At 37.7% G+C, this 17,430-nt stretch overlaps 1 protein-coding gene across 6 annotated transcripts in view; it reads right to left on the bottom strand.

Annotated features, from left to right (window-relative positions):
• Nucleotides 1–17,430, bottom strand: part of LOC124872311 (astrotactin-2-like) — a 513,868-nt gene that overhangs the window by 355,055 nt on the left and 141,383 nt on the right. For all 6 annotated transcript variants that reach the window (XR_007039251.1, XR_007039252.1, XM_047372151.1 and 3 more), the window contains exon 3: nucleotides 12,533–12,962. Coding sequence is in view for 4 of the 6 variants with exons in the window: in XM_047372151.1 (XP_047228107.1) it covers nucleotides 12,533–12,962 (430 nt within the window). In the remaining 2 variants the exon portion in view is untranslated. The remainder of the gene's footprint in view (nucleotides 1–12,532; nucleotides 12,963–17,430) is intronic.

Below are 17,430 nucleotides of genomic sequence, written 5' to 3'. Positions count from 1 at the left end.
TTATGTCAGAATTCATTTCTTTGGTTCTATGTAATGTGATCTTGGTTACTAGAACATTTTTGCTCAACCTTTTGCTGGATTGTCGCATGGGTTGGACCCTGTACCAGGGGAGGGGAATGTCAGAATAAAGCAACATGGGGTTCCAAACGTTTTAGCACTCATGGGAAAAAGGGTAGCTCATACCTCCAGTGAGGACTTAGTGACAATGCGAGAGAGACGTTGTACTTTGTTTATATAAATGGTGCATAGCTCCCTAAGATCACATTCTGAAAACCTCTCTGGAAGTATGCTGTTGATTCTTTTGTGAAATTTTACATCTCCACACATTAGGCCATTTTTGAAATTCTTTTTGGGTATTCTGAAACTATAGAAATAATGACCTGTAATCAGGCCTTCCTCAAACATCATGTCACATTTTTGATATTCAGAATATTTAGCTGATGGTCACTGCTAGTATATCAGGTGAAGTCAGAAGATTAATTCTTTGGATTTTGTTGGATGTTTTGATGAAGTTCATGTAGTTAAGCACTTAGGCTTGAGAATGGGACTTTGAATTGAAAATTAGCCAAGTGTTGTGAAGGCTCTACCTATTGTTCTCACTTATATGAGATTGAGACAAAGGACACAGGCAAATCTCAGTCCTTTTGAAGTGCTGTGTGGCAGGTCTCCTAATTTGGACATGGGGATATTGCCAAGATCATTTTCTTCCACATCTTTGTGTGAAGGTAGGATGTTGTTTTACTGTCAAAACCTGTCCACTGTGTTTTCTCAGGTTTCACAGACGGTGAAGGCTGCATTACCAGAAACAGCCACTTCCACCCTCCAGTCCTTTATTCCTGGCGACTGGATTCTGCTCAGAGAGTCTATGAGAAAACACTGGAAGCCACAGGCGCTGGAAAGGCCCATATCAGATCCTACTAGACACCCAGGAAAGCTGCAGGAAAGCTCATCTGGCTTCCAGGACACAAGTCATCTTCCAACTGGATCATCCACGGCCTGAAAGGTGTGAGGACAGCGGACCACCACAAGACAAAGAACTGTAAGCTGATCACTGGCGAGTGACTGAAGAGGTGGTTGAAGAACACTGTTCTTACAAGGGCACAATAATCCCTTGGGCAGTGCAACGTTATTTCAGAATCTACTTAAGGCCATCGCATTGCTTGAAAGTTAGAACTCATAAGGTCATTTGCCTCTCTGCACACACACCACAGTGAGAGACACATAGGAAACATACAGGGAAGACCTCTACACATTTGCACATAACGTTTCTCTGGAGAAATCTCGGATGCTTTTATCTAACTTTCATGGTTATTGCTTGATATCTATCATTATGGTATTATTACAAATTTGAAATGTGTTCATTTCCACCGTTGTTTAGTTGGACTATGGAAGCTTAACTTCCAGCAGGTTAGAGTTCCTGTTTCTAAATATATTTCTAGAGGAGCTTCCTACGACCGCCCACCTGTACCAGACTGGTAACAGGGCAGCTTGAAGCCACTCAGGAGAGACAGCAGGATTTTAGTTTTTTTTGTTTTTTAAGTTGTGTTTATAATTTGTTTTCTTTGGAAAAACCTGTTTGCTTTCAGTACCAGAAGAAAGGACATTCCACTTCAAGGTCACGATGCAGCTATATGGAAGGTGGTCTGTTCTGATGCTAATGATTGGTATTGCAAGTATTTTTATGACTCTTGTGTTCATTTGGAAAAGGTGCAGCAAAGATAATGTAAGGTTAATCTGAGGAATTATGCTAATAATACTCATCAGCGGATTCGAAGAGAGATTCATCACTTTTCTGACTACCATGATCATACTGATAATGTCTGGCAACGGATGCATCAAATTGTGAGGAAGATAAGAAATGATAGTTGCTATGTTTGTTGTTTGATTCCACATGCTATTAATGATCAACCATGTTTAGTACCTGTTCCTATTGATACTACTTTCTTTCCAGATAGGCAACATTACCAGCTGGTGGAGGTTATTTTTCCTTGGGTGAGGAATTATACTGTAAGGGAAAGCAGAAATGAGACTAATTTAACATGTGCGTCTACGGGAACTCTTTATAGAATTCGGGGTATTAGAAATCCGATTAAAGATCCAGTTATTTGTATTACACAGGAGGAAAGCAGACCTTATTTCCTTGGGAAGACAGTAGGTTGCGAAGCTATTATATCTGTTTTATGTGTTTTAATCAACAGACATAAATTTGAGTCATGTCCTATCAGAACTGATCCTTATACTATTTCAGGATCTTTGGTCCCAGATCCCTTTGTGTTAACTCTTAATCTTACTATTTTATCTGAGGAAGGTTTCACTGTTCTGACTACGGAGCAGCAGGCTATTAGAACGATGAGTTTGCAAATAGAATGGCTTTGGGTTATCTGTTAGCTGAGAGTGGTGTTGGTTTTGAAGAATTTTCCTTTAGTTGTGATTGTCTTGTAATCACAAGGGGGGAGTGTGATGGAAATTCTTGCAGTAAGCATTTCAAAGTGTATGACCTTTGGGTTACCTCACTCTTCTGAGCATCTGTGTTAGGGGAGGAAGCAGTAAAAGCCATTATCAGAAGTTTAATGGTTAAAACCCACAGTTAGGATGATGTGTTGGGAAGGACAGATGGGTTCCTAGATAACTTTGTCACCTCTGAACCCGAGAAGGGTCTGGGGTCATAAAACACAGACTCTTTGAAGTTGAGATAACACTGTCATGTTCTGGTATAAATACTGTGTGTAAATGTTGATCGGGGCTATGTTTCACTGACTAACCTCAGTGTCAGGGTCTTCAAACGCTGAATGCCTTTGAATAAAACTTATAAAGACAAAGTCCGGATTTTCTCTTTTATGAGTCAACTTCTACCCACTTTGATAAGAAAATTCCACAACAAAAGCAAATGGGTGGCAAAATAAACTGAACCATAACAAAGTAGCAACAAGAAATAACTGTGTTGTGATGTGGCAAAGGTGCCACTAAATCCCTAGAAGTGAAGGGATTGTGGATTGTTTTCACATTGTACAAGATATTTCATATCTACCGATAAAATCTTATAAGATGGAATAAGAGGGCAGGAATGACACTTTAGTATTGATTGGAAACATTATTTCTTGACTTTTTTCAGCAGCTGAAATGATATTGAAGTTTGATCTAACATATATATGTTAGAATGCTTAGGCCAGAGATTTAAGCACAAACAAACATCTGTGTCACATATGTTTGAATGATTTGTGGTATAAAACATAAATAGCAAAATTGAAAAGATGAGCAGAGTGAGCACATTTTCTGATGTTCTCAGCAAAGGTTGTGTCAAACTATTCATGAAAACCTAAAAACGTTGTTTGGTGTCATTTTTTAGAAGCTTGATGACTATGATGTTATTTTTTATTTAGTTTATTATTAACAAGACTGTCTCTCACCTGGGCGTGAGCCTGACAGCATCCCTTTTTATTAGCAATATGCTCTAATTACTTGTGAGTGAACAAGAAGCCATTATATTCATTATACAGTGAAAGAACAGGCATGGCAGGGACAAGATGATCCACATATCCCAGGTCATTCTACACATTTCACATGCTAGGTCAAGTTGAAAATATATGGTAAAATATTATTTTAACTTCAAAATTCAATTTGGGAACAAAAACTATTTCAACATGCCATTTGTCAGATTAAGTTTGCTCTTTGACGACATCTAATGAAATTTTTAAGTAGTCATAAATGAATTTGTTCAATACAAAATTTTAATTGTGTATAAATGTCACTTCAAGTCATTAGCATGCAATAACAAACAGTCTTTTTAATGAATAGATAAAAACTGACAAAGCTGACAGGGCTTATGTACAAAGTTCACCAGTTTAGAAATTGGTCCAGAAATTCCACCTATCAGCATGCATTTCTCTGAAAAGCTGTAGCTGTCAATGCTTGTATTACAGTGCTGTGTTTGTGGTGTGTGACTTTAGCTGCATGATTTGACCATCTCGCAACATTTGGCCTTTTAAAATGGCTTTCTGCTATGCAGGATATCCTGAGAAGGTTACATATGCCTGATGGGTTATGGTGGAGTAGTATGATAGATAACAGTTCCATGAATGCCTTTCACAGAACAACATTTTTTATGGGTGATTTACACAGCCCTATAGCATCCCCAGAGCTTTTAGAATCTTGTAGAATAATGAAATTGACAGCCCTCATACGTTTGCTTCTCTGTGTAAAAACAGCTTATGCTATGCACAAGTCTCTGAGCAATAGTCATCCCTTGAGGAAATACCACACAGTGTTCAGTAGTATGTGATACCTCTTGACATGAGAAGAAAATGCAATTACTTTTGACACCAAAATACCAACTGCTGAAAATGTTTAATATAAACCACTTTAGGAAAAAGATAACTAATTCAAACAATCATTTGTGTGCCATCTGATGGAAAAATGTCTCTAATGTATATACAACATACTATGAAGATTAGTTTGACATCTAAACCATTTTATTTAGAAACAGACCTGAAGCACTTCCTACCAAATGCTAATTCTGAGAAAAAAAATTGTAATTCTGTACTTTTGCACAAATAATGAAACAATAATTTCTAACATTGTTATGAAACACGCATGTGTTTATACAATATGGTGGGGGGATATTCAAAAATATGGGAATAAGGGTCAGTGATGGTCAAATATTACAATACATTTAGCTCAGTTGCCAAGAAGAAACAGTACATAATGTTTCAACTATATATTCAAGACAACAAGAATCCTCACTTTTTGTTTCACAAAGTGAATAAAAATTTTACAAATGACAAACTTTGTTTTAAAAGGAACTGTAATATGTGAAGAATGATTCAGAGCAGGTTAGAACTTTCAAAGTATTTCAGTTTTTAGAAAAGATGATCCTAACGTCAACAATTGAACATGTTTATTTTCTCTCTTCAAAAATAGATAATGGTTTTACACATCACAAGGTGTATTTTAATTCATCTCTTTTTAGCATAGAATTATCCACTTCAAAACTACTATAGTTTAACATTTAGACCCAACCATTTAGATCTTCAACTATAGGGTTGACCAAAAGTGATCAAAATGTGTTCCAAATATCTAAAACAAACAGTTAAAAAGATCTTTTATTAGAGCCAAATTTGAAACTTAAAATCAGATGCAAACTTCAGCATTGTGTCTAGATGCAGACTTTAGCATTCTGTCGATAAGGAAAAAAGAGCACGTGTTTATGTTTCCAAAAGGACAGCAGTGGTTAAGTAAATAGTAAATAGTAAATTGTTTTACAAAAATTATCACTGTAAGCAGTGTCAATTCAGGTTCACTTCAGTTTCGACAAGTATGAGTATTTTACATTTTCAACCACAAACAGGAAGCTTGAATCAGAGGCCAACTTCAGTCTCTGTTTACTGAAATATATTCTTACAGTCCTTGCAAAAAGCTATTGTGTTGTCTCTCAGATTAATGCTATATTTTATTTCTTTTTTCTGACCAAGCTGCCAAGCAAACTATAAGTGCTGGAAGCAACTTCAATGCAAATGTATTTAAATACATACTAACTGCAACTGGACAGTTGCTTCATCTAACAGAGAAATACCATGATGTTTTAATATTGCATTATCTTGTTGCTAGAGTTATTAATAATGAGATCAAAAACATTTTCTGTTGCCTAACTCATTTGTTTTGTCTCTTAAATTTCGATGTTATCAGTCTGATATGATCATCCTTACTAGAGATATGTTCAGATTATCTTCATTACTTATTATAAATTAAGTATTTATCAATTTTATCCACAAGGGCAGACTTACATGTTGAGCTTAACCTGATTGTTACATAGCCCTTGTTTGAGGTCCAAAAATATGCCAAATTAAAATCAGATTATCTTGTTGCTCAAAGAAACATATAAAAATGAAAACACAAATTCCAAATTAGATCAAACAACAATCAGACAATATAAAGTAGTTTTTTATCTTTATTTAGTTGATTTTTATAAATTCAAGCAGACCAAATGCCAACTGGTCTGCTTGCTATTTCTATAATTTTTATTTCCTTTAAAGTTTAGGTATTTATACTTAATCGGTCAATTTCCACACAATCTTGGCTAATAAAGGCGATTCTGATTCCTACTCTGATATTTTAGATCAGGTTCTTTAAATGCCAAATGTATGGCTCTACCTTAAGCCTATTTTAAGGGACAGTACTAAAATGTTTTTCTCATTACTGTGGCACACACATAATGACCCAAAAGTAAAAAGTCCACATTTTTCTTTTAGACAAAACACGGTAATTTTGTCCTCTTTAGCTACTCCTATCATCCCCTGTTTCCATTTAAAAGCTAGAGTATTTGAAACCTTGTATGAAATTCAGATGTAAGGTTGATTTATATTGTTCTGTTTTCAGCTAAACTTTCTGTAAGCACACAGAGTCAGACTTACCATGTTGAATAGATATAGTTATGTAAAGTGGTAAATACTAAGAGATCATGGGGGCATTTCAGCTAAGTTCATGCATAATTCAGTGTGGGGTGAAAAACGAGGGCATCCTCAGACTCAGTCAGCACCATTCAATTATTTAAGTCCAACCTGACAGAGAAGTGCCAAAGGTTTAATAGATCATGTCAACAAATTTGCCTAAATAGTTTTAGAGGCTTCATGAAAAATCTGTATTACATTATTTCATACAGATTTTTGAAATGGCCTATCTTTACAACAATGTGCCATTTTTATTTATCATTTGCTTTAAGTGGATAACCTTCTACCACAGTTTATGTTCAGAAAGGGTGAACAGGTCAAGCAATCATACACCTCAGTATCTATCTGACTACTTGCTGTCAATTGACCATCACAGAATACATTACACTGCATGACTTGACTTGGAAAGTCAAGGTCTCTGAGGTTCAAGAAGAAGCAGGCTGTCTTCATAAAAATTGGATTTTGCAGTTTCATTGCCGTAATAAAAATTAAAGACTGTAAGTATTAGTAAGAATACCAGAAAGAAGCCTTAGTCAATACAGGAGAAAAGGTCAAAGAAATGAGTAATGTTGCATAAGGTCAAGGACAACATAAGCCCATAACAAGCTGTGATATCAAGGACATGGATGGGTTGCTACATTGTATAATCTAGGCCAAATGTTTTCTTGGACCACTTATTTGCTGAATATTGGACAATTTGCATGTTGCTGGACGCCACTATGCCTTTCCAACGTCATCGGCCATTTTATACTGCAGGAAAGTCTGTCCTACAAAACCTAGCAGCCACTGCGGCTGATATGACGGGGCCGTCCCAGGTCTGACGTCACAGGAGGCAATATAGGAAGGCGAACATTTGAAAGAAGCTGCCTTCAGCTGGAGACCTTGACACGGTTACCACGCAACTGAAGCATCTCTCTCTGGAGAAGAAGAGGTTCCATGTGGAGTCTTCATTTATTCTCCTTCGTTGGCCAACGACAAATTCATGAAAGAGGTTTCTGGAATAAGAAGGCCAGAAATTTCACTTTGCCGATCGAAGACGTGAGTTTAACACGTAACCAAAACCACGGAGTTTCAAGGAGATTGATCGCTCTTCCCGAAGTTAACTGTGGATGCACATTAACTTCCAACTTTCCCCCTCCTCCTCTCTCCCTCTGCTCAGAAGGAAGACTTCAACAAAGTAAAACTCATCCTTTTATTTTTATTTCTTTATTAGGAATAGCGTGGGCAGGATAGAGTAGGAACTTTTTGTGCGATTAGAGTCGCCATTTAGAGTCTAATGTGTGTAATTGTATGTGCGTGCCATTGTTTTGAAACTTGCTGGTACTTTTGGAGGCCGCCGTGTCACGCAAGTGTGTCTTTACCGTGCAATCACCTGCGCACAGGGGCATCTCACTGAGCTACACTTTCTGGCGGGCTGCACTCCCAAAGCTTCGTTCAACACCATATTCCCTTGTCATATTATCACTTTGGCCATAACTGCTGGTTTGATCTCATACACACCCACTGCTGTTTTGTTTTATTTTCTTTAGTTAGATATTTTGCCCATTTGTGTAGAACTTTGCATGTTTGATTAGGTGAAGATTATTAAATCGGAAGAGTGGATTGTATCAGGCTGTGATTTAATAAATATTCACATAGATAAAGAGAAGGCGTTTTGTGTTTATTTTGTGCAACTGTGATTTGTCAGTCAAAATAAGGTCAAGGTTCGACACATTTCGGCAGAAACGGTTGGTTAAACAGTGACATCTCTGGTAATAGTTATCAATTATTACTGAGCATTTAACGGTTGTAATTATCAAAGGCGTTGAGCCACAATTACAACACCAGAGGACATCTCTGGCTTCGATTCATAAATGAGGATTTTGGTTAAGAAATAAATTTTGTCAAATTATGATTGTTAATTATAATTCTTGATAATTCCAACAGTTTGGAGAACATTACATGCAGAGACTGCAAATATTCAAAAATGATTAAAAAAACAACACAACCACCTGTACCATGTAGAGGTGTACCTGTACATACTTATTTAACTTATTTTTTCCTCAAATCTAGTTAGGACACAGGATGAGGCAGATATTGCTATATGCTTTACAGAAATTAAACTCATAATGTCAAGCTCAAATAACTACACTACTCACAAAAAGATAGGGATATTTGTTTATCAGGTACTATGTCAGGATGCACCTAAAACGCACTATGACCTTTATCGGTAAACTTAATGTGACCTTCTCTAAACTTTGTCCAACTGTTCAATGTTTGAGTACTTGTTTCAAAACGACCTGTTCTCTAACAAGGAGCTTAACAGCTAAATTCACAATTCACAAGGTGTTTAATCCATGAACGACCAATACATTTCCTGGTTTAATCAGAATTGGTATTCAAATAGTGCCCCTCATCATGCTGCTCACCAGTGGGCCTCAGTGCTGTTTTCTGATGAGGGTCAGTTCAGGCTGAGCAGAAATGGTGGCCGCCAAAAATGTTAGAGATGTCAAGGAGAGCGCTATGCATCACCCACTGATGTCACCAAACAAGGCTTTGATGGTGGTGGTGTTGCAATGTGGACAGGTGTGTCTAGTCAATACAGAACTGCCCTACACTTTGTGAATGGTACAGTGACAGGCCAATACTACCTAAAAAAATAAAATCATTATTCCATTCAATGTGGCCCTGCGTGAACAACATACACCTAATTTAATCTTCATGAACGACAATGCTCCAGCTCATTAGGGAACAGCTGCTGGAGACTGGGGTACCTCAAATGGCATGGCCTGCACCTGAATCCCATTGAAAACCTATGGTATTAACTGAGTCGCTACCTAGAGGCTCATAACTGTACCCCAGAACCTGAATGACCTGAGGGCCACCCTTCAAGAAAAGTGGGATACCATGCCTCAGCAGACAATAAGCTGACTTGTGAACAGCATGAGATGTTGTTGTCAAGCCGTAATTGTTGCTCAAGGGCAAATGACACATCACTGAGACATTGACACTTTTTGTTTTGCCATACCCACCAATGTTGTTGGCTTTTGTTTTAATCGATTATTTGAGATGAGACAATCACCATTGCATGCTTCTACCTAAATGCCATACTTTCTGTTATGATTTGGGGTTGTTTGGTTTTTGGTTTCTGGTTTTTTCCTTATGTTTTTCACTGCTCCAGTCTTTAATCATGTCTGTTTATTTTTTTCCTAGTCATGCTTTAGATTTTGTCTTCTAGTTCATGTGCGGTCAAGTTAAGTTTTTGGATCTGGTTATGCTTTCGTTTCATGTTTTTCTAGTTATGTTTCTATTAGTTTGTTTCCTTGGATTTGCGTTCTGTTCAAGCCATGTTTTGCTCCAGTCACGTTTTGTTCTGTCAATTAAGTTTATTCGGTTCACCTGCACCATGGTAATCAGTTTTGTGTTCCACCTGTATCATGCTCCATTTAAACACACCTAGTTCAGTTAGTCGGCACGGAAACATTTTTCATTTTCATGCTCATGTCCTGCTGTTCACACGAAGCCTGTCTTGCCAAGCCTGCCCATGTCTGTTTTTGCCGTCACCTCCTGTGAGTGAGTTTTTTTGTTATTAAATATTTTTCCATTTAACATCATGCTGCCTGCTAGTCTGCATTCTGGGTTCGTCCATTGTTCAAGCCGTAACACTTTCATGATATACAGGTCCTTCTCAAAATATTAGCATATTGTGATAAAGTTCATTATTTTCCATAATGTCATGATGAAAATTTAACATTCATATATTTTAGATTCATTGCACACTAACTGAAATATTTCAGGTCTTTTATTGTCTTAATACGGATGATTTTGGCATACAGCTCATGAAAACCCAAAATTCCTATCTCACAAAATTAGCATATCATTAAAAGGGTCTCTAAACGAGCTATGAACCTAATCATCTGAATCAACGAGTTAACTCTAAACACCTGCAAAAGATTCCTGAGGCCTTTAAAACTCCCAGCCTGGTTCATCACTCAAAACCCCAATCATGGGTAAGACTGCCGACCTGACTGCTGTCCAGAAGGCCACTATTGACACCCTCAAGCAAGAGGGTAAGACACAGAAAGACATTTCTGAACGAATAGGCTGTTCCCAGAGTGCTGTATCAAGGCACCTCAGTGGGAAGTCTGTGGGAAGGAAAAAGTGTGGCAGAAAACGCTGCACAACGAGAAGAGGTGACCGGACCCTGAGGAAGATTGTGGATAAGGGCCAATTCCAGACCTTGGGGGACCTGCGGAAGCAGTGGACTGAGTCTGGAGTAGAAACATCCAGAGCCACCGTGCACAGGCGTGTGCAGGAAATGGGCTACAAGTGCCACATTCCCCAGGTCAAGCCACTTTTGAACCAGAAACAGCGGCAGAAGCGCCTGACCTGGGCTACAGAGAAGCAGCACTGGACTGTTGCTCAGTGGTCCAAAGTACTTTTTTTGGATGAAAGCAAATTCTGCATGTCATTCGGAAATCTAGGTGCCAGAATCTGGAGGAAGACTGGGGAGAAGGAAATGCCAAAATGCCAGAAGTCCAGTGTCAAGTACCCACAGTCAGTGATGGGTCTGGGGTGCCGTGTCAGCTGCTGGTGTTGGTCCACTGTGTTTTATCAAGGGCAGGGTCAATGCAGCTAGCTATCAGGAGATTTTGGAGCACTTCATGCTTCCATCTGCTGAAAAGCTTTATGGAGATGAAGATTTCATTTTTCAGCACGACCTGGCACCTGCTCACAGTGCCAAAAACACTGGTAAATGGTTTACTGACCATGGTATCACTGTCCTCAATTGGCCTGCCAACTCTCCTGACCTGAACCCCATAGAGAATCTGTGGGATATTGTGAAGAGAACGTTGAGAGACTCAAGACCCAACACTCTGGATGAGCTAAAGGCGGCTATCGAAGCATCCTGGGCCTCCATAAGACCTCAGCAGTGCCACAGGCCGATTGCCTCCATGCCACGCTACATTGAAGCAGTCATTTCTGCAAAAGGATTCCCGACCAAGTATTGAGTGCATAACTGTACATGATTATTTGAAGGTTGACTTTTTTTGTATTAAAAACACTTTTCTTTTATTGGTCGGATGAAATATGCTAATTTTGTGAGATAGGAATTTTGGGTTTTCATGAGCTGTATGCCAAAATCATTCATATTAAGACAATAAAAGACCTGAAATATTTCAGTTAGTGTGCAATGAATCTAAAATATATGAATGTTAAATTTTCATCATGACATTATGTAAAATAATGAACTTTATCACAATATGCTAATATTTTGAGAAGGACCTGTAATATAACTGTAGTGTCAGGTTAGAAGGTCTGACCGGAAGTTGTTTTACGTTTCTGTAGTGGCTACATTGCTATCAATCAAACCTCCACGGTACTCCAATGTAAAGGATAACAGACGAACATTTATTCGGTTTCCACAGAGAAATCTTCTTACAGGAGTGCTTCGACCATGACTGATAACTAAAAAAACTTTAGTTGGCTGTTACTGCTCCAATGAAAGTACAGCTACAGTAAGAAAACTGTCTTCACTTCTGCCCTACCGACCGTAAAACTCCTCCGGTCTACACAAAAAAGTATCTACCAGTCCTTTAAACAGTTAAAGAAGTATATTAAATAATAAATAAGAATTCCAAAATGAAATAAAAAACATTCTTCCCGACTGATATTCTTAATAAAGTCTCTAAATGAAGTCATGAATGTAATCATTAACTAGAATAAACAATAAATGAACAGTATCTTGTAACCGAATACAGCTATTCTGGGCCCCAGACCTTGTAGTTAACCAAAATGTAAAAATAAGATAAATAAAATATTTTCCATTTTCCATAAATTTCACCCAAAAGCCAAAAACCCAACTAACAAAGGACTACCAATTAAAAAAAAAAATATTTCAAGACATATTGTGTAAATTATTTATGCAAGTTTCCACTGGTATTTAAATCTTTAACTTTAGTTAAAGTTTTTGACGTTGGAAGGTTTCCTTGCCATAATCCTAATCTTTGGCTCCCTACAAAGATTCCCTGTCAGATTCAAGTTGATACTTTGGCTGGGATACTCCAAAATGTCAATATTACTTAAATATTTTTGGAGAACTAACTTACCTGTTTTATCGAAGTTGTGTTTGATATCGTCATCCTTGCGCATAATGTCTGCATGTCCTCCAATGCTAACGTTAACTCCATATTCATCGAGAACCTTCCCATCATTGAACTTATTGTGGAGCTGGTTGGGTGTGGAGTTAAGTGAGTGTCCAACTCCATCCTCCTCATCACAGTCATAATCATCAAGAATGGGTGTCTCGCGAATGGGCATCCCAATGACAGAGCTTCCATGCTGGTGAGTGCCCCGAGAGCCCCGGTAGCTGTCACGGCCCTGCGGACCAAGCAGGATGGACGGGATGTAGTGGATCTCATGGGTGGCTTCTGTGCTGGCACTTTTTTGGGGGATCCGGCGACGCTTGCACCATCGGTGACGGGTATACAGGACAAGGGTGAAGAGGAGAATTAGAAGGAGAAGGGCAATGAGTCCCCCCTGAGAAAAGAGGAAAAGACTAAATGTGAAGAAGAAATAAAAACAGTGAAGGACAACAATGTTTAGGAAACATTATGCTATAGTTCCACATGGTAGACAAAAATACTAAGTTAACCTAGGACAATCTGAACGTATATTGTAACAACCACAATCACTGTTTAGAAATCAGATTTGTTAAATTCACCATAGAATTCTCACTAAGAATCATTAATCTTTATGCTGAGGTGAGGAGGTGTCAAGTCAGTACATTAGGTTCTGGTTAGAAGTTTATATTTATACAGATATACAAATTTAGGGCCCTTACATCAAAGACACATTTTGACTTTTAAACATAGATTTCAAGCATTCTCTTTCAGGGTTAAACAACTTCCTAACAATGACCAACCGCCTTGATGTCTTCCAGTCATGCTTCCGTGCTCACCACATTACAGAGACTGCCCTTGTCAAGGTATTCAATGACATCCGTATAAATGCAGACTGTGGAAGAACCACAGTGCTGGTATGTTTGGACCTTAGTGCAGCATTCGACACTGTTGATCACTCCATTTTATTAGAGCACCTGGAAAACAAGGTCGGCCTTTCTGGAACAGCACTCAACTGGTTTAAATCCTACTTGAAGGACAGGGACTTTTTTGTGTCAGTAGGTAACTTTACATCAGAGACCACAAAATCCATTAGTGGCGTTTCCCAAGCGTCCATCTTAGGGCCCCTATTATTCAATGTCTACATGCTCCCCCTAACTCAGATTATAATAAACAACAACATTAGTTATCATAACTATGCAGATGACACACATCTATACATTACGATGTCACTAGGTGACTATAAACCCATTCAAGTGCTAGGTAAATGCTTAGAAGAAATTAATGTACGGATGTTCCAAAATTTTCTTCAACTGAATCAAAACAAAACTGAAGTAATATTTTTTGGACCAAAGGAAGAGCGTTTAAAAGTTAGCACACAGCTTCCGTTAATACAGCTAGAAACCACCAATTAGGCTCGAAACCTGGGTGTAGTGATGGACTCACACCTGAACCTTCAGAGGCACATAAAGACAGTAACAAGGTTGGCCTTCTATCACCTAAAGAACATCTCCTGGATTAAAGGACTAATGTCTCAGAGGGACCTTGAAAAACTAATGTTTTCTACTAAAGATGTGTCCATCTTTAGTAGAATTGATTACTGCAATGGTGTCTTCACAGGTCTGCCTAAAAGGTCAATCAGACACCCGCAGTTGATCCAGAACACTGCTGCCCATGTCCTCACTAAAACTAAGAAAGTGGAGCACATCACACCAGTTCTAAAGTCCTTCCACTGTCTCCCCATATCTAAAAAAGAATAGACTTATACTTATGTTAGTCTATAAATCACAGAATGGCTTAGCACCAAAATACATTACAGACGTGTCAGTGTATCAACCACCCAGACCTCTGAGCTCTTCTGGCTGAAATCTACTCTGCATACCCAGAACCAGAAGCAAACATGGAAAGCAGCTTTTAGTTCTTATGCTTCACTAATCTGGAATAAAGTCCCAGAGAACTGTAAAAGTGCTGAAACCCTACGTTACTTTAAATCAAGATTAAAAACATATTTGTTTAGAGTGGCCTTTGACGGTGCTATCTAAACATTATTAGTTAAGTCTTGAGTCCAACTATCCTTTAATTTTTTATCAATCATTTTATCATTAATATTTTATTTTATTTATTTTTTCTTATTGTCATCTTTTTAATAATTCATTTTTTATTCTCTTTAATTATTTAATTACCTTTATGCAACTACAATGTACTTTTCCTATTATGTTTCTTTTTCTTTTTATGTACAGCACTTTGAATTGTCCTGCTACTGAAATGTGCTATAGAAATAAACTTGCCTTGCCTTAGAAAGTTGCAGGTAGGTAACTAGCTTCTGCATTAAGTCTGGATGTGAGAGTTTGGCTCAGATGCTGAAAGCCTTGACAACATACTGTGTTCAACAGGACCATTCTTTCAAACAAGCTTCAGGAATGGCTTTGCCCTCAACCCTATAGATTAAGTTTAAAGGATGGTCTATAAAAGCCAATTTAAATTAACTCTACCAATTCTGCCAAGAAGAGTGGTCACACATCTATCTAGAATTATGCCAGGACCTTACTAGTGGCAACAAATATTATGTGGGTCTGAGGAACATTTAAATAAATATTAGTGGTATTGTACATGTACATTTGAGACTATAGGAAGAATTCTGTCACTGTATGGATGAGAGAAAATCCAAAATGAATTCAGACTTGCACCCGTATTCTTGTTTTCAAATTTATGTGAACTTTTAGGTTTCACTTTCAGTCCACTCCCAAAAAAGTGTTATAATACGTATTTAAAATACCAGAATATCTGTGTGCATTACAGGTGTAAGCAAACTTCTGACAAACTGTACATAACCAAACAATAGTATAAATGTACTGGTCAAAAAGTACTTAATAAATTGTATTGTATTAAAAGGAACTGAATTTAATATTACAGACAGTTATAAATCTACAGGGAAGAGTTGCATATGCATAAACTGAAAAATTTATTCAATTTTGTAGTTGTGTTATGAAGGAAGATCTGGTAGCTTTAATTTCAAACTTTTTTCTTTTCAAATATGCATGATGAAGTCATTGCAATACATTGAGCGAAAGCAAGGATAACAGATATTTGTGAACTAATTCAAGAAAAAAGGAAACAAGAATGACACGGATCATACCTCTGTAGAAACGATGATGTTATCAAGTAATTAGAAGATAGGATAAGGCAAGAGACACACTGATTTGCACACAGACCAGAGAATTATTGTACAAAATATTTATTAGATTTGGTACTTTAATTTAGCTCTTCGTTAACACTTACTGTTGTGTATGCACTTGCTTATGGAGTGTATGTGCTGTTGGCCTTCCAAAACTATTCACAAAAAAAGTGTTTTTTATTGTCACACAAACTTCAATGTTTTTCATTGTGATTTTATGTGACATGCCAGTACAAAGCAGAAGCATAATTCTGAAATGAAAAAAACAAAAGGATTTAAAACTTACGAATGAAATGTGAAAAGTGTGGCATGTATTTCTATTCACCCTCCCTTACTCGATACCCCAAACCAAAAATGCATTGCCTTCAGAAGACACCTAATTAGCAGTCTCCACCTGTGTGTACATTAATCTCTGTATAAATAGAGGTGTTCTGAGAAGGGCTCAGAGGATCATTTGAGAACATTACTGCACAAACAGCATCATAAATACCTAGGAACACACCAGATAGGTCAGGAAAATAGCTGTGGTGAGGTTTAAATCGGAATTAGGTTATAAACCAATATCTCAACTTTGAACATCTGACGAAGCACTGTTCAAACTATCATCCAAATTCATAAGAATGTAACAAACCTACCAAGACATGACTGTCAACCTAAAATGACAGGAAGGCCAAGGTACAAATTATTCAGAGAAGAAATGAGAAAAGAGGCTCATGGTAACTTTAACAGAGCTCAGCTGATCCACGGCTTAGGTGGCAGAAACTGTTGACAGGATAAGTATTAGTTGTCCTCAACACAAATCTTATTTTAATGGAAAAACCATGAGAGGTCAAATGCACAGTTTTCTACAAGCCATGTAAGGACTCAAACATGTCTATGAAGGTCCTGGTCAGAGGAGACACTAAAATGTATGTCCTCAAGAAAAATGATACGCAAAACTAAAACTGTACATCAAGACAAACACACCATCCCCTCCATGAAACATGGCAATGGCAGTATCATGCTGTGGGGATGGTTTTCCCAGTAGAGACACGGAACTATTGTCTGATTTGACAGGAAGATAGATTCAGCTGACCTCAGGGCTATCCTAAAATAAATCCTCTTAGAAGCTCGATTTTTCATCAACAAGAACAATCTAAACTTTTAGTCAATATTGCAATGGAAAATTTAGCTCAAAGCATATTCACATGCTATAATGGCCCACTCAGTCAAGACACTTGTCAATTTGAGAATCTGTCAAAAGCCATGCAAACCGATGTCATCATACTGTACTTAACAGATTTGCATATGTAACTTCAGTGGAAGTTTGCTGTACAAAGTATTGACTAAGGGAAGATCTACAAAAAGGACCGCATTACTTTTCAAATTGGTTCAAGGGATATGAACACCAACCATAGACTACATATATACATCCTAAAAATCTAGGATTTAAACAATAAAGGCATTGTACTATTCCTTAGAGTGTTTCTATTTGCAATACAGTATAGTAAGGCAGAAATAAATGTCTTTGTAACAGTGCTAGATCCAGAGGTCTCCTTTTTGTGTCACACATTGTTACACAGGGATTGTTTGTCTGCTTTGCCCTTTCTTTCTTCTCTAAGCACAGACTATAACCCTGTAAATTCACAAGGGAGCATCACATTTCTCTATGGTTCATTCAATATGTGACCATCACAGAAACATCAAACACCCCACCATACATGCAGTGGTT

This window comes from Girardinichthys multiradiatus, chromosome 8, assembly GCF_021462225.1.
Source record: "Girardinichthys multiradiatus isolate DD_20200921_A chromosome 8, DD_fGirMul_XY1, whole genome shotgun sequence".
NCBI lineage: Eukaryota > Metazoa > Chordata > Actinopteri > Cyprinodontiformes > Goodeidae > Girardinichthys > Girardinichthys multiradiatus.
The sequence above is the reverse complement of the archived record's forward strand: the minus strand, read 5'-3'. Positions and strand labels throughout refer to the sequence as shown.